This window comes from Cebus imitator, unplaced genomic scaffold, assembly GCF_001604975.1.
Source record: "Cebus imitator isolate Cc_AM_T3 unplaced genomic scaffold, Cebus_imitator-1.0 Scaffold78, whole genome shotgun sequence".
NCBI classification, from domain to species: Eukaryota; Metazoa; Chordata; class Mammalia; order Primates; family Cebidae; genus Cebus; species Cebus imitator.
The window spans coordinates 2,473,576-2,497,495 of NW_016107393.1; the positions used below are offsets into that span (position 1 = coordinate 2,473,576).

Genomic DNA, 23,920 nt, shown 5'->3' on the forward strand with positions numbered 1-23,920 from the left:
TTTTCTTCACTGAAAACAGGAAAATATTTTTTCTCTGGACATTCCACTGAGATTAAGTACATTGCAAAGGGAAAATAAGACCTCTAGGGTATAGATATTATCAACATTAGAGGCACTCATAAAAATTCTGGGTTTTCAGAATTTTTTTCTTTAGTCTAAATTACTAGGGTTTGAGATAATTTTCAGTGGAAAGCAGAAAACAGATTTTCTATTAAACATTTATCAAATTACTTTGATACATTAATTATTAACATAATAACTATGCCACTTTTTCTTTGAAAAGCAGCATGTACTTCCATATGTTATTGTATGTCTTCCCCAAATTTTCTTTTTAGGTGTGTAAAGGTAACCATTATTATTAGTCTAATTTCTCAAATAAAGACCCTGAGACCAGAGAGACTAACTGTTGTGCCCAAATCAGAGTGAACTCAACACTGAATCCTACACCCTTTCAATGCCATTTTCACAGCATTCTTCATAATTAGAACAAATTGCAAGACCCTATACACAGGAAAAGGACTGGAATAAACATTAAATATTAAGAATTATTGGCTTATTGAACTACTAATGTCCCCATCCTTCAAAAGCTCATATTCAAACCAACTTAGATCCAACAATTTTCTGCTACAGGTTGTTTGTGCCTATCTTGACAGCATATTAACTAGTAAATTGGTTCAATATATGATCTATCCATTTGTGAAATGAAATTTACATTTTCATTCTTTTTAAAAGTCTTTTGTCAGCAAATCTGAAATAGACTTCAGACTCCTTCATGAATTTTTTTTATACTCATAATATTAGAATCAGGTATATCTAGATGATAAAACTACTAGTTAAAGTTTGTTAGGGCTGAGTGGCCAGATTGAGAGAGGTGAGTGGGTGGGAGAGCATATGAGAGATGGACCTTAAGAGGTTATGGCTACAGGTCCAGATGAAGCTAAATGATCTTTTGGTTTGAGACTTCATTTTCTCAAACTCATGCACAGGGAGGGAGAATAGTACATTACAGTAAAATCTGCAATAGATACAAAGCTTTGATTTGTCCTATTCCTTCATTTTAAAGATAAAAAGCCTGAAGTCTAGAGAATTTAAGTGGCTAGTCCATACATACCCTTAAGGTCATCAAAGAACAAGATGTTTAAGTCTAGAACATATGTCTTCTAAAGAGGATAGAAATGAAAATCCCTCTTTTGTTTTTATTTTCAACTTTTATTTTAAGTTCAGGACTATATGTGCAGGATATGCAGGTTAGTTACATGTGCCATGGTGGTTTGCTGCACAGATCATCCCATTACCCAGGTATTATGCCCAGCATACATTAGCCATTCTTCCTGATGCTTTCCCTCCTCCCATCCCCCACCCTCTGACAGGCACCAATGTGTGTTGTTCCCCCCACTGTGTCCATGTGGTCTCATCATTAAGCTCCCACTTATAAGTGAGAACACACAATATTTGGTTTTCTGTTTGAATTAGTTTGCTAAGGATAATGACCTCCAGCTCCCTCTAGGTCCCTGCAAAGGACATGATTTCATTCCTTTTTATGGCTGCATCATATTCCATGGTATGTATGTGCCACATTTTCTTTATCCAGTCTATCGTTGATGGGCATTTAGGTTGATTCCATGTCTAAGCTATTGTGAATAGTGCTGCAATAAACATACTAATACAGATAACTTTATAACAGGATGATTTACATTCCTTTGGGTATATACCTAGTAATGGGATTGATGGGTTGAATGGTACTTCTGCCTCTAGGTCTTTGAGGAAATGCCACACTGTCTTCCACAATTTCACAATGATTCAACTAATTTACACCCCTACCAGCATGGTTAAAGCATTCCTGAAGCACTCCTGTTTCCCCACAACCTTGCCAGCATCTATTTGGTTTTTTACTTTTTCTTAATAGCCATTCCTACTGGTATGAGATGGTATCTTATTGTGGTTTTGATTTACATTTTTTTAATGATCAGTGATGTTGAGCTTTTTTTCATTTGTTTGTTGGCTACATGCATGTCTTTTGAGATGTGTCTGTTCATATCCTTTGCCCATTATTTAATGGGGTTGGTTGTTTGTTTTGTCAAATAACCAGCTAGCGTCATGATGACAAGATTAAATGCACATATAACAATACTAAGCTTAAATGGAAATGGAAATTCTCCAATTAAAAGACACAGAATGGCAAGCTGGATAAAGATCCAAGACCCATTGGTATGCTGTCTTCAAGAGACCACCTCACATGCAAAGATACACATAGGCTCAAAATAATGGAATGGAGGAAAATTTACCAAGCAATAGGAAAACAGAAAAAGCAAGAGTTGCATTCCTAGTTTCTGACAAAACAGACTTAAACCAACAAAGACTGAAAAAGACAAGAGCATTGCATAAAGGTAAAAAGTTCAGTTCAACAAGAAGAGCTGAATATCCTAAACATATGTACCCAATACATATTGGGGGTGTGTGTGTGTGGGTGTGTGTGTGTATATATGTGTGTGTGTGTGTGTGTGTGTGTGTGTAAAGATTCATAAAGCAAGTTCTTAGAGACCTTCAAAGATACTTAGACTTCCATACAATGATAGTGGGAGGCTCTAAGACCATACTGACAATATTAGATCATCAACAGAAAATTTAAAAAGATATTCAGCTCAGATCCAGAACTAAGTACAGCTCTCGATCAGTGGACCTGATAGTTAACTATGGAACTGCCCACCCCAAAACAGCAGAACATACATTCTTCTCATTGCCACATGGCACTTACTCTAAAATTGATCTTATAATCAGAAGTAAAACACTCCTCTGCAAATGCAAAAGAACTGATATCATAATAGTCTCTCAGACAATAGCACAATCAAATTAGAACTCAGGATTAAGACATTCACTTAAAACCATACAACTAAATGAAAATTGAACAATGTTCCCCCAAATGACTCTTAGGTAAATAATGAAATTAAAGCAAAAATCAAGAAGTTCTTTTTTTTTTTTTTTTTTTTAAGACACAGTCTTGCTCTGTCTCTGAGGATCTCAGCTCACCACATCCTCTGCCTCCAGGGTTCAAGAAATTCTCCTGCCTCAGCATCCCAAGTAGCTGGGATTACAGGTGTGTACCACTACGCCCAGCTAAATTTTTGCATTTTCAGTAGAGATGGGTTTTTGCCATGTTGGTCAGTCCGGTCTCAAACTCCTGAACTCAGATTATCTGCCCACCTCAGTCTCCCCAAGTGTTGAGATTACGGGCGTGAGCTACTGCACTCAGCCTAAGTTCTTTGAAACTAATGAGAACCAAGATACAATGGACCACAATCTCTGGGATGCAGTTAAAGCAGCATGAAGAGGGAAATTTATAGCACTAAATGCTCACATAAAAAAACTGGAAAAAATGTCAAGTTAACAACCTAACATCACAACTAAAAGAACTAGAAAATCAAGAGCAAACAAACCACTAAGTTAGCAGAATACAAGAAATAACCAAGATCAGAGCCGAACTGAAAACGATAGAGACACATGCACACAAAAAACACCCTTCAAAAAAAAAAAAATCAACAAATCCAAAAAGCTAGTTTTTTGAAAAAATTAATATAACAGGCCACTAGCAAGATGAAAAAAGAAGAAAAGACAGAAGAATTAAATAAACACAATCCAAAATGATAAGGGGGATATTACCACTGACCCAACAGAAATAAAAACAAGCATCAGAGAATATTATAGACACCTCTATGCACATAAGCTAGAAAACCTAGAAAAAGAATTCCTAGATAGATGCACCCTCCCAAAGCTGAACCAGGTAGTAACTGAATCCCTGAACAAACCAATGATGAGTTCTGAAATTGAGGCAGTAATAAATAGCCTGCCAACCAAAAAAAGCCCAGGACCAGATGGATTCACAGTCAAATTCTATCAGAGCTATAAAGAAGAGCTGGTACCATTCCTACTGAAACTACTCCCAAAAAATTGAAAAGGAGGGACTCCTCCCTAACTTATTCTATGAAGCCAGCATCATCCTGATGCCAAAACCTGGCAGAGATAGAAAAAAAAAAAAAAAAAAAAAAACTTCAGGCCTTGATGAACATCGATGCAAAAATCTTCAACCAAATAGTAGCAAATCAAATCCAGCAGCACATCAAAAAGCTCATCCACCACAATGAAGTAGGCTTCATTCCCCAGATGCAAGTTGAACATATGCAAATCAATTAATGTGATTCATCACATAAACAGAACTAGAGACAAAAACCACATGATTATCTCAACAGACACACAAAAGGCCTTTGATAAAATTCAATATCGCTTCATGTTAAAAACTCTGAATATACTAGGTATTGAGGGAACATACCTCAAAATAACAAGAGCCATATATGGCAAACCCACAGCCAATATTATACTGAATGTGCAAGAGCTGGAAGCATTCCTCTTATATACCAGCACAAGACAAGGATGCCCTCTCTCACCACTCCTATTCAACATAGTATTGCAAGTTGTGGCCAGGACAATCAGACAAGAGAAAAAAATGAAGGAGAAGAAGTACAACTATCTTTGCAGATGACATGATCCTATATCTAAGGATATAGGAAAAACCCCATCGTCTCAGCCAAAAAGCTTCTGAAGCTAATAAGCATCTGCAGCAAAGTCTCAGGATACAAAATCAGTGTGCAAAAATCACTAGCATTCCTACACACCAACAACAGGCAAGTCAAGAGCCAAATAACAACCTCCCATTCACAACTGCCACAAAAAGAATAAAATATCTAGAAATACAACTAACAAGAAAAGTGAAGGACCTCTTTAAGGGAAACTAAAAACCACTGCTCAAAGAAATCGGAGATGACACAAACAAATGGAAGAACACTTCATGCTCATGGATAGGAAGAATCAATATCATAAAAATGGCCTTACTGACCAAAGCAATTTATAGATTCAATACCGTTCCCATTAAACTACCACTGACACTCCTCACAGTATTAGAAAAAACTATTTTAAAATTCGTATGGAACCAAAAAAGAGCCTGAATTGCCAAGGCAATCCTAAGCAAAACAATGATTGTGGAGGCATCACTCTATCCAACTTTATACTACAGTAAAACTCTTATAGCTGAGCTACTAGATGGATTCAGGTATGCAAATCTGAGCACAGGGTAGAGGAGGCAGGAGCTGAACTGCTGCATCTTAGAAGGCATTTCCCTTTTGTAGTCCTGGATAAAAAAGGGATGAAGGGAGAAGTGAGGTTTTTCAAGAGTTGCAAACTGATGTGAGCTCAACCAACACCACCCACAATTTATCAGTGGACTGGGAAATGGTGGCTGGGCATGAATTATTAGTGGAAACTGGGGGAAAAATGTAGTTTCAAGATCAGGTTAGCTTCTGCAAAAACAGTTGGCAGGTGCATACAAAGGAGCTGGGGACACAAGACATCATGAGAAAGCAAACTTCTGGAAATACACAGAAACTTCAATGAAGTATTGTGTTTCTACAGTTCATGGAATTGGGGATTCGTGACAAGTTTACACAGCTTTTTGTGTAGCAGGAAGACCTTGAGCTGTTGACCAAATCACACTAGTTTGTGACGTAATTTGAGCTAAACAATAGGTGTTTTGATTCCTGGTTCAATGCTGTTTCACATCATAATGGAGTTTTTCTACCTACAAAAGACTTAGCAATAACTAGGATTTTCTGCTTTGCGAGACAATCTAGATCCCAGAGTAAGGAGCTGTCAAAAGGGGAATAAATTTTGCATTGTAAGGGCCTTCTTGTTAATACTAATTCTTTCTTCAACTTCTTGGTTTCATTCACTCAATTACTTTTACTACTGCCCAAGCAGAAAACCACTGTCTATATATCAGATGCAGATCAAATCTGCTTCTAAATCTAGAAAGCAAGTATGAATTTCAGCCTAGAGGTACAAAGAAGACAATAATATTAAAGTACTAAAAATGCAGAGCATCCTGTCTTTCCAGTTCTCTGAATCCTCATTTCATTTGTCTATGAGGTTATCACTCACAGGGCTGGCTCCCTCAGAGGTTCCTCAGAATGGAACACGATTTAGGGCTTACTGTTGTATCTGTTCCTGTGTTGAAATTCTTTAAATTTGTTTTGCAAGTAAAGTTCAATGGGACAACAGAGCAAGTGCTGAAAGCTTGGCTCCTCATCAGACATATGGTCCTATCTCCTGGGTATAGGAGGTGGCAACAGTTACAGAATGAGGCTGAGGAGCAGCCAGAACAGTTGGTTGCTCCTCAGGACAGTCCCCATTCAGTAACTTGCCACCTCCTATAGCTGGAGCTGTGGCCAATGTGCAGCTGGAGAAGGGTGGGGTCAGGCCCATGTCCTTTGCACGGAGTCACGGGTGAGGCCATGCACCTGTGAGGGTCTGTACTTTCCTTAAACATGAAGGAGCCAGACATTAAGCAGTGAATAAAAAACACCATGACACGTCAAGAGAAAACTTTTCCCTGCTTTTTGAACAAGAGGCCCCACATTTTTATTTGCCCTGGGTCTTATAAATTATGTAGCTGGCCCTGATCTTACCTGGCCTTTATCTGACAATCTGAAACCAATGCTACTTTTAGATTTCTAACTAAATACTCTCAACATACGTGGAACAATATGTCTGGTTTTACTAAAAGTATTATTTGCTTTTAAGAACTTTTAATACTAAGCAGACTCAGATATTTTTAATAGTCCAACAGAGGGAAAAAGTCTTCTAAATTATTTTTACCAGCAGGTATTGTTAACAATAGAAATTGTGGATCTGTTTTTGTGACTTGATGGTGTAATGCACGAAATGAAAAAATGATGGAGTTTTTTCCATCGAGCCAGCCAGGAAAAAAAAATTACTTATTTCTCCACAGGAAAAATATTTCTCCATGTTTTCTATCACATTAGGGAAATTTTTTTTTAAATCTTGTTACTTCTCTCTGATGCTGTTTGTTCATAAATAAGTACTGATTTTCCCATTATCTACCTGATACCATATTAAAGTGGCCCTAGGCCAGTAACAGCAGAGGAATCAAGAAGTGTAAGAAATAGTATTTTACGTCTCTTTAATTTTGTTTCTGCTTCACATCTTAGTGTCTTACCTTGAGCTTGGCCAAAAGAAGTTCATGATCATGAAGAAGTTTTTTGGTTTCATCCTGACTGCTGCCAATTTCTAGAAGATTGGGCTGTGATTCAGCCAGTTGAAGTTGTACCCATTTGCCACACTAAAAATAAAAATGAAATAAAATGCACTTTTAGTTCCTCTTGTTTCTTCCTCTTCACCCTTCTCCTTTTAATATATCTTCTGAATGTCCAGTTATACTGTAAACACTTTATTCTTTCCATAGAGATGGGCTTACTTAATTTGAAACATAGCAGATCTAGTATAAATCCATGCCCTGCCTTTTCTTTTTTATTCTTAGGATAAATTATTCTCTCTTGGCATATTGGATTTAAGTTAAAAATTCCCAAATGAAGAAAACATACAATGGATTATGTATTACTGAATATTACAAAGTTACAGAATAATTTACACAACTTTATCCTCTCTCACTCACAAAACTGAACTGCATGAAAACAGTGAAATTCCACTTGGGAAAGTAGGATGCAAATTTCACCACTGGGGAAAGTTTTTGTAAATGCAATTTAGGCTAATTAATGTCTTTACATTGGCCTTGCTGGTTTGGCTGAAAATAATAAATACCAGATGAAGGAATAGATTTTTATCTTATTTCAAAGGTAAAATATACTGTTTTCCAAACTTAGTTGTTGAATATTCATTAAAGTATGTAGGAAAATATTAACAAAATTAGATGCCTGTGACAACTGCCATTTGAGCACACTCAACTTGCTTTCCACACAAGATTTACACTGCTCTTAGACATAATTTGTCATTGCATTTCCTGAGGAATTGCTTTTCTAAGAAGCAACAACTCATTAAGCAAAAGGAACCACTAACAGGCCTGTGCATGTAGATACATGAATTACCAAAGAGAAATTAGAAAAATGTGTTTCTATTTTAGAACATAATCAGTCCCCTGAGACAGTCTGGAAAGTCACTATAGATTGGACACAGGCACTTCTACTCCATTAAAATGGACTCTCTACTCTGAATTTCTTGGGGTGTATTTTGTATGGATATGGCAGAAAAGTAAGAGAGCTGAGGAGGGGGTACTGAGGGAACATTCTTAGAAATACAATTCAATTAAAATAAGAGCTTCCAGTGTAATTTTCCAGTGTAATTTTTTGTGTTCAATCTACCTCTGATTTTTCTGTAATTTATCCTCTAATATTACTCCTCCTTCTGCTCCGAGAATGTTTCATATTTGAGGAAATGAAAAGTTAACTTTGAGAAATAGTGAGTTTGCCTCTTTTCCCTCATTGCTGAAATCTGCAGTTACTCAAAGTATCATTAATCCCATGCAAGTGATCTGTTTGCACGACTTCTGCATCAGGCTTCTTTTCATCCACACTCCGGGACTATGAAAAGATGGGAGGGTGAGGAAGTCAGCAGAGGTCTGGTTCACGTGGGACATAAGCCTCGCAACACCAGAAAATCCACCTGGGTAGGAACGCTTTCCATTCTGTCCTTCTATAGTGAATCCTTTTGCTCAATGTCAGGTGCTGTTTTCCTGTTATGAATTTTCACATTACCATAAAATTCACAGCAATTAAGTTAAATTAAACATGGCTTGCTGTCCATGCTCTAACAAAAGGCCAGAAAAGTCATTCATAAGCCTGGTGGGGACCTGAAAGTAACTGGTTTGTGGCCACCAGCTTGTTTGCCAGTTTTCCTTCATGAAACACTGAATTATTTAGGTGGAACATCATCTAATGCCCAAGCCTAGTGCTTGGGAGGTTTTTGCAGGGCATTTCCATGGAGAATAAAATCATGGATGTCTTCTTAAACCTAAAGATGTGTGGCCATCTTTGCAAATGGGCAAATGGCTTGTCATAAATGTGCAGTAATTATAAACCCTAAGAGGCTTCTACTTCCTGCTATTAAGAGCAAATTTGGCACAAACCTTTTGTACCTTTCCCTGCAAGGTCTTCATTACTGGACAATGATTTAGTAGTATTTTTACCATGGCAAAACCAGTCTTGCAAAGGGCACATGTCAGAGCCCTTTACTAGGTGTTTTCTGAGTTCTCTCATGCTTAAAACAGCGCCCTCCCACTGTCGGTCAGGACCTGCCTCCTCCCACCTCTATCACATCCACTCTCAAAAATCATAAGCAGTTCCCGGGTCCATTGGACTTTTTACTCAGGCAATCACGAACTTCCAATCACCAATGCCTTACTTTTAAAGACCAAATTGTTATATGCTAGAGGTTCTTTCTTTCTCTTTCTCTTCTCTTTCTCCTTCTCTCTTTCTTTCGTTCTTTCTTAAATCAAGCTCCTATAGATGTTTCTTGCTGACTGAAAGGAAAGAGACTCTCTGGTAATTGCTGAAACTTAGAGGTTTCTCTTAGCAGCCGATTTAACAAAGCAGTAAGAGGGCTGGCTGCATTATCTTCTCTATGCTGTGTCCTGCTGACTGCATGGAATGTTCTTTAGGGTTTTCAGCACACAGCTAGAGGCCCACAGCCACACAGAAAAAAAAGGAAGTTGTTAGCTTACCTTTATGACAGCTATAACGATTTTGGAGTCCCCAGCCTGCACGGCAACTGAACTGACTGTCGTCGTAGAAAACTCCACACTAGGACTTCCTTGGCTGGACATGGTACTTTAGAACCAGAGTTTATACTTTGGGCAGCTTCTGGACAGTGGCGTGTCTGCTGGTCATTTCAGAAGGCAACCACCAGGGTTACTTGGATTCATTCAGGGAAAGAGCTCAGCTCACACTGATTACTCTGCCAAAAGGAAAGAACAGGAGGTTAAAAATAGACAACCCCATTGAGTTTATCATGAGAGAGAGAGAGGAGCAAACGAAAGAAATTTGCCACACCCCTAGTGTGGTTAACGCTAAGTGCCTTTTTTTGTTTGCTGTTATCTTAAATGTGGAGGACAGTTTCTAGCTCTTTCCCTATCAGCTGATGTTTGATAAGAAGTGGAAAAAAAAATTACATCCTGACAACCCAAATTAGTTTTGCCACCGAAACTATGCAATTATAAACATGGACTTTGAAACCAGTAAGTCATTGACCTGGATATCAATCTTTTCAAGAATTTTGAAATATCTCTCATGCAAAGGAAACTACCACAAGTGTACTTTAGGAAGGTTTGGGTATTTGTTTTGGGATTAACTCTCAAATTGCTTAAAACCCATGTTTAATCTGCTTTTCTAAAACTTACTGCTTTTTGCCAAATGAAGTTTATATGGAATAGCCACATTATCTCAGAGCCTCAGATTTCTTAAGGATATTTTTAAAAATATTTCAACCAGCATTTATGAATAGATAGCTATCAGATAGCTATCATTTCAGATTTTCTTTGTGACTATTCTACTCCACGAAGCAGGGTTTTTCAAGCTCAGTTATCAATACCATGAGAAAGCGAAATACTTTGCTTTTGCCTTAATTTAGTTGCAGCAAGAAAATGTTTTTTGTTTGGTTAAAAGTTATTACGATATATATTTTGCTGCAATTAAAAAAAAAGGGACAGCACTATATTTCAGGCTTGATTTTCATTCCCTAACCCCACCTCCTGTGCAGGAAAATTATGGCCAGCTTCAAATCAGAGCCCCACATTGGTAGATTAATCCTATTGCTAGAAACTCAGCCTGTGTCACAAGTTGTCTGTGGTATTAAACAGCAGCTGTTGGATTCCCTATCAAAGAACAGCTGAAAATAACACTAAAGTTTAGGTCAGAAGTCAGATGCAAACGTATCAGAGTTGCTAACTCCAAAGCTGCTGGAACCATTGGAAATCTCTGGGACAAAGCCAGAACAGAGAATATAGCAATGAACAGTTTTAATGAATCCACTTGCTGTGCAAACATTTTAGCCCAATTTAATAGTAGGTTCAGGTTAGAGCCAATGTTTAGAAGACTGAGTTAGCACCACTGCTTTGTTTTGCTAAGGTTCATGATCAGATTCTTGATTCAAAGGGGAAAAGTACTTTTACATATACTTCAGTGTTCAACAATTATTTTTGTTTCCAACAGCATGTCGTGGCTGCTCTGCCGCTGCGCAGCCACTACTTAGGTCCTCCGTGCTCAGTATCTGTCTGCTGCCCCAGTGAGATGGAAACCACGCCCAGATCCCAGTCCCTACACAACGCGAACTTCACCTGACACCTGAAGGCATCAATTGGAGCAAGCTCAGGAAAGCAGGTGCCAAGCAAGCTACAAGGTAGCAACTACTGCAAACGGTTTCATTTTATGGCAGGGCTGGAAAGCTTGCAGAGGTAACTGACCTGGAAGGTTGAAGGCAGGCTCCTTTTTCCACTTGAGCAAATGATCCAAACAAACCAAAACGAACTGTTCACAACAGTTTTTAGCTAATTGTCCTCAAGAAAAAGCAAGAGTTGACACTTGTGTCTCACAATATCTAAACTGTAAACTAAAATGCCCAAGGAGCATAGCTTGTCATTGTGTACTTTGCCAACTGGAACGGCAAATAGGGACTTACCCTCAAAATACTCAGTGCAGGCTGGGAATGGTGGCTCACACCTGTAATTTCAGCACTTTGGGAGGCCAAGGCAAGGAGGGTCGCTTGAGCCTGAGTCTGGATAATTTAAAAATCAACCATGCATGGTGACACGCTCCTTTAGTCCCAGCTAGTTGGGAGGCTGAGGTAAGACAATCCCTTTGTTACCGAAAGGAAGGTCGAGGATGAGTTGTCTGACAAAGCACACAAAATAACAAAGGAATGAAACAGGAACAAAGCAGCGAATGCAGGGATTTACTAAAGCGAGAAAGCACTCCGCAGGGTAGGAGTTAGCCTGCCTACCTGAAGAAAGGCCCCAGTTACAAAGTTTTCCGGGTTTTAAGTACTCCTTTTGAGGCCCCTCGTGGCTACACCTTATCTGAATGGCTAATTAAAGGCTGCTGTGAATTGACGCTCAATGCAGATGAAGGGATGGCCCACACCTGGCCCGCAGCCAATCCAGGGCACGCTCCTTTTCTATCGAAGGCGGAGGGTTGCAGGAGAGCAGCCTTTGATCTTTGCTACCAGGTGTGGGTAGAAGGGGTTTTTCCTTTTGGTTTAGCTTCTGGAAGTTGCTGTTCATTGGCCTTAGGTGCCTTGCCCCCAGACCCAGGTGTTTTCCTTTTGATCCAGCTTTGGGAAGTCAGCACAAATTGACCTCGGAGTCCCTGCCCCTCAACCTTCATGGTGTTCCTTAATTTAGCTTTAAAAAGTCAGCACGAACTCTCCAGTCTGTATTCTCCTCCCTCACCTTGAGCCCAGAAGTTGGAGGCTGCAGTGAGCTGTGATAGCGCTACTGAACTCCAGCCTGAGTGAGAGTGAGGCCTGTCCCAAAAAAAACCAAAAAGCAAACAAAAAACCTCAATGCACTTTCACCCAAAGTTAATTCTATGCTAGAAACTCAGTGTGTGTCACAAGTTGCATGAAGTCCATCAAAGGTGGGAAAGTGTTTTTGGCAGCAGGCTGCAAAGACCACATGGTAAGTAAGAGTGGTTCTGGCCACAAAGCCCGAGTTAAGATGGATGATTGTGTAAGGGGTGTGGAAGGTAGCATGTAATGTCTGGAATTGCAGGCCCAGACAGAGGGAAAAGGAGAAGGGAGATGAAGAGGATAGAACACATGGCTAGAAGTCTGGTTAATTCCAAGGTTTAAGGGAAATGGGAATTAGAAAAATATAAGACTCCGTTAAAAGATTAACCCAGCTATTAAGCAACAAAAGTAGTGCCTTTCTGTGTGTGTGTGTATGACCTTTCTTTCTGTTAATTAGATGGAGCAGGTCCAGGCTGTTGCGCAAAGGAAATGTTTTCTGCGTTGGTGAACATAAGCAATAATGCAAAATGCGTACATGAATTTAACTGGCTTCTATTTTATTTTAAAATTCAAACTCTTGACTCCAAAATCTTCAAAGGACTCGAATCATGTTTTTCTCCTCTGTTTTTGCCTTCTGTTCCTCTTTTCTTTCCTCCTAAATGTTTTAGACTTTCCTTCTACAGAAGCCCTGTGGCTCAGACTTCTCCATCCACATCTAGCTTATTTAGAACTTTGACTTCATTTTCTTCATCTAGAATAATATTTAATTATAAGTTGCACCATTAACTTGTATAAACAGCTTGAAGAATAGTTAGCGTGGAATACATTGTACTAACAACATCAGTACACTAAAATGGATTTTTTAATGTTAAAGAACTGAAAGTTTCTTGAGTTACATTTTATTTATACTCTGCCTCCCCTATCATCACCAAAAAACCCCAAAACAAAGTAAAACAAAAACCTTCTGGCATTCTCATACCTTTGAAATTTATAGAAGATCGTGCAGAGGTTATTATGCCTTCTCTGTTTAGCCCTCTGGGAAATGCCTGTTTTTATAACAACTGAGTTTTAGTGAAATATCTTCATAGGGAATCATAAAACTGTAACTGGATTCTGTAGAGTTGCAAATAGCACATTTTTAATGAAATAGTCTGAAAAGTTTTTCATGTGATTATTTTTAACTCTGTCAATGGTGATGCCATTAAAATAACACATTTTCTTTGCTGGAGTATATGTGAGGTCTGATCATTTTTATGTAAGATCATAGGTATTTATCTTCATCAATAGTATTATTGGTTAAACTATGTTCAACTGTGTAAAGACAAATTAGGTAGACCTGGTATAGATAACCCTGAATAAGTCTATTTACCCAAATTAAAAATTCAAGGCAAATTACTTTAAGTGAAGCAAATCAGACACAGAAAGCCAGTTATAAGTAGGAGCCAAATAATATCTACACATGGGCAGAGGTAGTGAAATGATAGACAACAAAGACTTGTACAGGTGAGGGGGCAGGCGAGGGAGTGGGTAGATGATGGGAGATTATCTATTGGGCACAATGTATTTTAGTTGGGTGATGGATAACCTAAAAGTCCTGACTTTACCACTATACAATCTATGCATTTAACAAAATTACACTTGTGGCCCATAAATTTATACATATAAAAATAATTTTTTAATTCAAGGCAGATCTTCTCTGCTGTTATGATTAATATAGTAATAATGGTTACTAATTAGTGACTGCTTTATACAGGCCAGGAAATGGGTTAAGTGCTTTATACTCTTTATCCCATTTAATCTACATAATAAGTCTGGAAAAAAATTTCTTTAATTTTACAAATGATACACACATGCACACATATATTCACATACAGTGATTCACCAATTCCAGTCACCTCTAGTCCACCTTTTTCTGCCTAGGTTTCAAATCTATCTATGGCTGGCCTCTCCCTACCAGGCCAGCCAGTCATGTATACTATTATTCTCAGACCCCAAAGGTCATTCTTGTTCTCTACCTTAGTTTAGTTGTACTATCCAGGAATATCATTCCCTTCTTCCGTTCATCTGTCCCAATTCCTCCCATCTTTTGAGGCCAAGATGAAGTATCAACTTCTTTTAAACTTTAAAATATCTACCTATATTCTTCTTTCTTAAAAACATAATCGTAACTCAAAATGTAATAATTAAATGCTTGTTGATATAATTTGGATGTTTGTCCTCACCCAAATCTCATATTGAAAGGTAATCTCCATTGTTGGAGGTGGGGCCTTGTGGGAGGTGATTGGATCATAGGGTTGGCTTTCTCAGGAATGTTTTAGCCTCATCTGCCTTGGTAAGGTTCTCATGATAGTGAGTTCTTGCGAGATCTGATCATTTAAATGTGTGTGGCACCTCCTCCTTCACTCTCTTGCTCTCACTTTCACCATGTGACCTGCCTGCTCCCCCTGCCTTCCACCATGATTGGATGCATTGTGAGGCCTCTCAGAAGCAGATGCTGCTTATGCCTTCTGTACAGCCTACAGAATGTGAGCCAATTAAACCTCTTTTCTCATAAATTACCCAGTCTCACGTATTTCTTTATAGCAAAGACAGAATGGCCTAATACACTTGTATTATAAGCTTCTATCACTTTCTAATTGTTTTACTCTCACTGTTATTATTTCTCAACTTTATTTGAAGCTCCTTCTGGAAAGGAGCCATAGCCTAACATTTTTTGGACCTTTGACAATCATCTCACAGAGTTACTGTAGAGATTAAGAGCTGATTTATATAAAGTGCTTGGAAGAAAACTTGGCATTTGTTAAGTCCATCTATGGAACATGGTGGTAGGCACAGAATTGGTGCTTATAAACATTGGTTGACTGACTCACATAAGTCATATAGAAAAAGGATACAACTAATTAATATAACTCATTTATTCAGTATTTACGCAGCCAATAGTTACTGAGCATTTGCTACATACCAGGCATTTTGGCATTGGTAATACAACAGTGAGCAAAACAAAGAAGTTCCTACCCTCAAAAAGCTGATATTTCAGTGAGAAAAGATAAACCATTAACAGTGAAATAAATAACCAAGATAAAAACACACTGTCACAGAAGCTAAGAGAAAAACAACTGGTAGTGGTTTAAGTAGACTGAATCACAAAATGTTAATTTATAATCTGCCAGGGAAATCAGGGAATTCTATTAAAATATTTCTATTGGAATACAGAAATTAGAGGGAATAATAAATGAGTAGTGATTACAACAACAATAAAAACAAATTGCATAATATGACAAAGCTGATGGGCTCTGAAATCAGATTGTCTCAATCTATGTTTCAGTTTCCTCATTGTAAACTGGGAATAATGGAAATGCCTATACCATATAATATGTTGGGAAGATTAAATGAAATAATACTTAAAAACACTAAAGATAATGCCTGGCACATAGGTGATGGTCTGATAGGTACATATTATTGTTCAAAAAATGACATCATCTGTTAAGGGATTTCCTAAATCTAGTGGTTAGCACAAAATTTGAAATGAGTTTTTAAAATTAAGTTGAATTAAAACACAAGGTAGGCAATCTGAATGGATTTAACATGTTAAAAAGACATAAAATATGCATTATCAGGGCATAAGTTATTTCACTGTAATCAGATGTAAAAACATTTCAGTTCACTGGCCAAAATTTTCCCCAACTCATTCTTTATATCATGTAATGCTCCTCCTGGTACTTTTTTTTTTTTTTAAGATGGCATCTTGCTCTGTCACCCAGGCTGGAGTGCAATGGCGTGATCTCAGATCACTGCAGACCTCTGCTTCCCAGGTTCAAGCAATTCTCCTGCCTTAGCCCCCCGAGAAGCTGGGGCTACAAGCGTATGCCACCATGTCTGGGTTTTTTTGTTGTTGTTGTTTTGTTTTTTTGTTTTTTTTTTGTTTTTTTTTTTTTTTTGTATTTTTAGTAGAGACAGGGTTTCACCATATTGGCCAGGCTGGTCTGGAACTCCTGACCTCAAGCGATCCACCCGCCTTGGCCTTCCAAAGTGCTGGGATTACAGGTGTGAGCCACCTCGATCAGTCTCCTTCTGATATTTCTCACTTATTTCTTAGAATACAAGCATTCTTACTTAACTGCCATCCAAAAGTAAATGGAAGTTGCTCTTTCCCCTTAAAGATGCCTCCAATTCTAAGTAGCAACTTATTCTTCCATGCACGCACTCATTTGTTTATTTATCAAATATGGTTAAACATGTACTCAGTGCCAGGCACTATTCTAAATGGCAGGAACACAGTAATAAACAAAACAAAGCTCACCCATGGATGGAGCTTGCCTTCTGGTGAGGGAGACATACCCAGTTAGAAAATAAAAACCAGGTACAGTGGCTCACACTTGTAAGCACAACACCTTGGGAGGCCAAGGTGGGACAGTTATTTGAGGCCAAGAGTTTGAGACCACCCTGGGCTACATAATGAGATCCTCATTCCCACCAAAAAAATTAAAAATTAGTGGAGCGTGGTGATGCACACCTGTAGTTCCAGCTACTCTGGAGGCTGGGGCGGGAGGATTGCTTGAGCCCAGAACGTCAAGGCTGTGGTGAGTCAGAATTATGGCACTGCATTCTAGGCTGGGTGACAGAATGAGACCTTGTCTCACAAAAAAAGGGAAGAAAATAAACAATGAAAAAGTACATATATTATATACCAGGATGTAATAAGTACTATGAAGAAAAATCAGGCAGGGTAAGGTAGAGAGAGTGAACAAAGGAAAAGGGATGCTATTTTCAGGGGGCACCAGAAAAGGTCTCTTCAATAAATGAGATTTGAGTAGAAACCTGGATTAAATGAAAAGAGCAAGACCTGCATAGATATCTTGGGGAAGAACATTTCAGGCATGCTTGTTATATTTGAAAAGCATTCGGTAGGTTGTTGTGGCTGGAGCTAATTGAGGACAGGGAGAAGGAGACAGTGAGAGAACATGAGATATGAGAGGGAGGGATGACTAGTTCATCTAAGGCCATCTAGGTAGGTACCTCTAGGTCGTGGTTTTCTTGAGGACAACTGTGTTTTACACCTGTTGCCCTGGAGTAATTGCTCCTAAGGTTCTCTTCATTTTCAGAGGAATCCCATTTGCATGATGATAATCACATTTGTATGTGATAATCTTACTGTTAAGCCTAGGAAGGGACTTTGGATTTAATTCTGAGATAGAAAAGTACTGCAGACTTTTCATCCAAGAAATGACATCATTGGCTTAATATTGTTAAAATTTGTGAAGAAAAGACTGGAGCAGGAAGTAGGATGAATTCCACAGGACCTAATCCACAAATGCCAACACATTGCTGCTTTGGGATGTTTCTTTATGGACATTTAGGTTTTCCTTAAGAATGACATGTCCAAAATATCTTGACTCCTACTGGCAGTTGAATTTCATAGATTTCCTTATAATTAAAATGTTTAATGACATATGAATCATCAGCTTCGCCATAAGTTCTGGAAGAATAATTATAAACAAACAACTCCTATATCTAGCAAGTTTCCCTTCTATAAGTAGCAAAGAAAATAAAACAAAACTTGGCCAAATTTAAAGAATATTTAACTTGGTCAAAAGACCAAGATGGCTATATTTACTCTAGTTTTGACCAATGGTTTGCCAAAAATGATATGCTAGGTAATATCAATACTTGTTAAATTACTATGGATATTTTCTTTTAATAGTCTCTAGTTAGAGCTATGCATTATCTAGAAAACTGTCAAATACGTGTGTAGACTAAAGTTAAAATAAATGGTAAACATATGGCCATTATTGATTTGGGCAAACTCCTTTCTAAATGGGCAAGATGTATACAATAAGTCAGGAAACATTTTTTTTAAAAATCGCTGAAAAGCTTTCATGTGCAAAATTTATTTTTTTTAAAGTTCAAGTCACGGGCTGTCCTACCTGTGTTGAGCTGTGTACTTAAGCTCCATTATAGCAGAGTTCACTGTTATAACTCCTCTTTACATAAAGAAGTGTCCCAAGAGTTAGTCTTCAGAAGACAGGGAGATTATATGTAATTATAGAAGGAGTCTTAGTCAACTTGATTTTAGAAAACTGCATTTCTTTTGTTTTTCCTCACTGTGACTAAACTCTAGTTGGGGCTGAGAATTTTCCATCTCAAGTAGTCCCCAGGGAGGCCTAGAGAGCAGTGGTCATTCCAGTGGCTTGGGAAGACAGCAGTGATACTGAGGCTAAGCCGCCACTTCCTCAAGCAGCAATAATTCTTGCTAAGGAAGAAATGATGATCTAATATAAAACCCATGGGCATAAAAATAAGATAGACTAAATGGCATGGTTATTATCCATGGATGGATTAGAAGCAGGAAACATATAAAAAGTTAAAAAGAGAGTTTTTAAAATATAAGATTTTATTAAGAAACACTAAAATCTGATTGAAGAAATCAGTGTGTATATGTGTATACAGATATGTAAGTTATATGTGAGACTATTTTAAGTAATGTTATAATGGGCTGTCTTTGTTGTACAGTGGTGATGTTTGATGATTCACTGATAGTGTATTGGCAACAGTTTAGTGAAAAACACGTTTTAATATGCTTTAGTAAATTAATTTTATACAATTTAACTGAGTTTTTAAAAATCTGGCTGAGCAGTGTCTCATGCCTGTAATCCTAGCACCTTGGGAGGCCGAGGCAGGTGGATCACTTGAGGTCAGGAGTTTGAGAACAGTGTGGCCAACATGGTGAAACCTTGTGTCTACAAAATACAAAAATTAGCTGGGTATGGTGGCACATGCCTGTAATCCCAGCTACTCAGGAGGCTCAGATGTGAGAGTCTCTTGAACCCGGGAGTTGGAGACTGCAGTGAGCTGAGATCTCTCTACTGCACTCCAGCCTGGGCAACAGAGTGAGACTCTGTATGTCATATATCTGCATCTTCATTCCAAGCAAAAACGCCTCACACCAGCATTAGCATAGATATCCCCTGCTATGGGAATCTTCTTTTCTGTTATTGTGTCACTCACCTCGGTCATAGAACCCACATGAAAGGCAATAATTACTGAGACTGTCCGGAAGGAAAAAGTTAGAAACACCTGCAGGAAAAAGATATTCATATACTCAGGCTTTTAGGAAAAACAGGAAACAAGATGAGAGAAACTCACAGAAACCTGGAAATCCAAAATGGAAACAAAAGTAGCAGATCATCTGCACCCCACCCCACACAACCCTCACCACTCCAAGCAAATGGTTTCCTATCACAAATTCAAAGGAAGGACTTCAAAAGCAAAGTCAGGTATTACGGAAGGTTTGGATTCTGCTTCTGGCATGTCCCTGCTTTGAGCCCCCGCTAGCAAGGAGAGCCAATGGCCTCACTACCGATGTTTGCTGAGTGCCCACTGTACACAAGGTCTGGGTTCATCCAGTCCTTTTAGGTTTGTAAAACATGTAGCCATTTAATCTAGTTGGACCTCTCAACGAGGCTAAACTCTGGGCTTGTATTCTAGACTGTTTGCTCTGCCATATATGTTGGAAAGCTGAGGCAAGAGAAATAAAGTGGCTTATCCAAGATCATGGAGCCAGTAAGTCGAGACCCCAGCCACTCCCCTCTTACTCTTTTGCTCCAGTCTCACAGGGAGTAAGTTCTACTATTCTAATGTTAGATCCAAGATTGAACAGATGTCCACACATACCCATCACTTAGCTAATCTACATAGTTGAACACCTTCAGCAGAGTCCTCTGACTCAGGACTGCACCAAGTTCCCTTATAAGGCAACAAAAGAAGTAGAAAACTGTCTCTGTTTTCAGCAGCCCCTGTACCCTACCCCTGCAATGGGGAAGACAAAATACACACATGAAGCACTTTGATAAGAGGATGTGATGACAGCATCTAGGAAATATACCAAACTGAAATGCCTTGGAAATGAGAACCCTCTTAAATAATTTCCCAAATCAATGTGAGCAATCTTAATTCAAGAATAAGTTTTATATATGGATGTAAATTAATCTTTATAATAAAACTGCCCTGGGTTTGTGTCCTAGTTCTTCTTACCTTTACTTTTGCTGCATGGGTTGATAAGGACATGGACAGGATGTTGGCTCTGTGTCCCCACTCAAATCTCATCTCAAATTTTAATCCCCATGTGTGGAGGGTGGCACGTGGTGGGAGGTGACTAGATCATGGGGGCAATTTCTCCCATGCTGTTCTCATAATAGTAAGTTTTCACTCACTATCTGATGATGATGATGAGATCTGATGGTTTTGTAAGTTTTTGACAGTTCCTCCTTCATGCTCTTTCTCTCTCCTGCCACCTTGTGAAGAAGGTGCCTGCTTCCCCTTCCACCATGATTCTAAGTGTCCTGAGGCCCACCCGGCCATGCAGAACTGTGAGTCAATTAAGCCCCTTTCCTTTATAGACTACCCAATATCAGGCAGTTCTCAGACTAATACAGAAAATTGGTACCAGGAGTGGTACTAGAGGAACAGAATTTTAAGGATGGATGTTTTTAGTTGGTTTTGGGGTTTCTGGAGTTGGCTACCTAATCCGCTTAGACACAAAAATGCTAAGGACTCTACTTCTAATAGTATAAAGAACACTAATAGTCCTTGGCGTGAACTGTTTAGAGAATTATGCAAAATAAATGCATACTCTCCTGATTCACTCCTCTTGAGAAGCAAGGAGTTTAGTGACCCTATATGTAACACCTTTGACTGTATGTAGAGAACCAAGGAATGTAATGAAGTTCATTGCTCCTAAGTTTACATAACGAAGTGATTAAAGAAAAGGATAAGCTCAGAGATTCCAACTCCTGCCTCCAGAAGCACAAATTCAGGCTCAAATCTTCTAAGATTGCCCTGAGTGAGAGTCTTCTCTCCTGTAGACAAGAGGTGATACTGCAGAAAATCAAACACAAGCTCTTATGATGCAAGTGGCTGACATACAATGAAAGTTGCACACTCAGCTTTGCCAAGTGTCTACTGTTAAAGTGAGGGCATTGATTGGAAAGGAATGGAACCCTGCAACTTGGATATGTGAGAGAACACTGATGAAGCTGGCTTGCCGAATCTTCCAGCATCTATCTTTCTCCTGTCCTAGATGCTTTCTGCCCTTGATCATCAGACTCCAGGTTCTTTGGCCTTTGGACTCTTCAACTTACATCAGTAATTTGCCAGGGGTTCTTAGGCCTTCAGCCCCAGACTGAAGACTGCACTGTCAGCATCCCTACTTTTGAGGCTTTTAGGGCTCATATTGAACCACTACTGGCTTCTTTGCTCCTCAGCTTGCAGACAGCCTATCATGGTGTTATACCCGAATGAGCTTAAACAGAAGCTCCATGCTCTGAGTTTGTTTGAGTCCACTTTTAATGGTCGGCATTCGAGAGTCATCTAGAGCTCAAACCTCTTGACCCAGACCAAAGGGCAGTCAACATTTTTATACCAGGTTTGGGTCAGGGGGTGGTAAGCAGATTATTACAGAAGCAGAAGGAGGAGGTTAGGGGAAGCGGGGGGTGCCGAACAAAAAAAGTTCTACTTAAAATTGTTTTTCACTCAGGATGTGGGGTAAGCAGTTACGCAGTTGCAAGTACAGGATGTATAGGCCAGTGGGTCCTGTTTCTCAGAAAATTGGTTACCAAGATGCCAGGTGTCTCAGACCGCAAGCCCTCAGAACAGAATGCCCTACATAGCTCAGGGTGGGCAAAATGGAGTTGGCAGGAATGTTTAAAATGTATTCATTACAGCCAAGCTAGGGTATTTCAATGGGACTTTATCCTATGATTGTGTGAGTCAATTCTCCTTAATAAACTCCCTCATATATATATATATATATATATATATATATATCTCCTATTATAGTTTTGTCCCTCTGGAGAGCCCTAATACAGATTTTGGTACCAGGAGTGAGAGATTTGGCTGTTCTCGGTCATTCAAAAGTCATAGGTGGATTTGGCTGAGCAGATCAAACATGCCAGGTGAAACAGGTGGTAGAACATGTGAACAAATAATACAGTTAAACAGGAAATTTGAGTTATTCCTGTAACGGGGGACCCCTCTCCCCACTGGCATCCATAGGCTGGTTAGTCTTGAGGATATCTGGGGTATAGCACTATTTATACAGTTTTCTATATTTTTTTCCTTCATGGTTGTTAAGAGGGCTGGGGAGGTGCAATGGCTAAGACCAAGGCATATTTCACTCAAACCCAATAAAGAATTCAAACTCAGTTCTTTAAAGAAAAAATCTTGAGATCACAGGATTGAAAGAAAGCTCTTTAGTTCAGAATGTACCCACCAAAATATTGAATAATCTATATTTTATGAACTTCTCCACAGAATTCCATCTCACAACTACGTTTGGATGCATAAATTTTACAGAATAAAATAAACAGAAAAAAAACAAAAACATCAGCTCAAGGAGAATTTCATGGTAGAGGAGGTCAGTTCTTGTGCCCTCTTGGTCTCCTCTTCCAGGGCACTTACCACCTGCCACGGCCTCTGCCCTCTGTTCCATCACTCCTGCCCTTACGTGGTCATGGGCCAGAGCCCATTGAGGGGCTGGTACATGACCTAATGTGTTAGTTAATGTTGATTTAAAGTTTGATCTCTTCTACATGAAGTTGCATTTAAAGGCGATTAGTAACAAGAAAGAGTTTTTACAAAGGAGGAGTAGACCCTCAATAAGCAAACTTGTAAGCCTGATCCATTCTCTCCTTTCCTATCATTATACTTATATCCCTTAAAAAAAAAAGCCCCCTAAAAGGATCAAACTAGCTAAAAATTTTAAAAAAACAGCAAAAATTTGCATGGTATTTTATTTTAGTCATTTATTTTATTCCTGTTTCATTTTTTAATTTTTAATTCTTATGGGTATATAGTAGGTATATATATTTATGGGATACATGAGGTTTTTTTAATTTTTAATTTTTGTGGGTACACAGGCATATACATTTGCAAGGCACATGTTTTGATACAGGCATGCAATGTGTAACAGTCACATAATAGAAGATGGGGTACCCATCCTTTTCAGCATTTATCTTTTGTGTCATAAACAATCCAATTGAGTGGCTGGCAAGATGACTGAGTAGGAACAGCTCCGATCTGCAGCTCCCAGTAAGATCAATGCAGAAGGCAGGTGATTTCTGCATTTCCAACTGAGGTACCCAGCTCATCTCATTGGGACTAGTTAGACAGTGGGTGCAGCCCATGGAAGGCAAGCTGAAGCAGGATGGGGCATTACCTCACCCGGGAAGCACAAGGGGTCCAGGAACTCCCTCCCCTAGCCAAGGAAAGCCACGAGGGACTGTGCCTTGAGAGACGGTGCATTCCAGCCCATATACGATACTTTTCCCATGGTCTTCATGACCCTCAGACCAGGAGATTCCCTTGGGTGCCTACACCACCAGGGCTGTGGGTTTGAAGCACAAAACTTGGCAGCTTTTTGGGCAGACACTGAGCTAGCTGCAGGAGTTGTTTTTTTTTTTTTTTTTTTTTTTTTTTTTTTTTTTTTTTTTTTTTTTTTTTTTTTTTTTTTTTTTTTTTTTTTTTAATACCAGTGGTACCTGAACAGAACTGTTTACTCCCCTGG

The 23,920-nt window shown here is 38.9% G+C and overlaps 1 protein-coding gene across 4 annotated transcripts in view; it reads right to left on the reverse strand.

The window, feature by feature from the left end:
- CCDC141 (coiled-coil domain containing 141) overlaps positions 1–9,963 on the reverse strand; it is a 204,814-nt gene extending 194,851 nt beyond the window's left edge. For 3 of the 4 annotated variants that reach the window (XM_017532732.2, XM_017532728.2, XM_017532729.2), the window contains exons 1-2: positions 9,581–9,963; positions 7,064–7,186 (exon numbers count right to left, since the gene is read on the reverse strand). In XM_017532732.2, coding sequence (XP_017388221.1) covers positions 7,064–7,186; positions 9,581–9,682 — 225 coding nt within the window. In that variant the 5' untranslated portion in view covers positions 9,683–9,963. The remainder of the gene's footprint in view (positions 1–7,063; positions 7,187–9,580) is intronic. The other variant, XM_017532727.2, reaches the window with a different exon arrangement.
- Between the last annotated feature and the right edge of the window lie 13,957 nt (positions 9,964–23,920).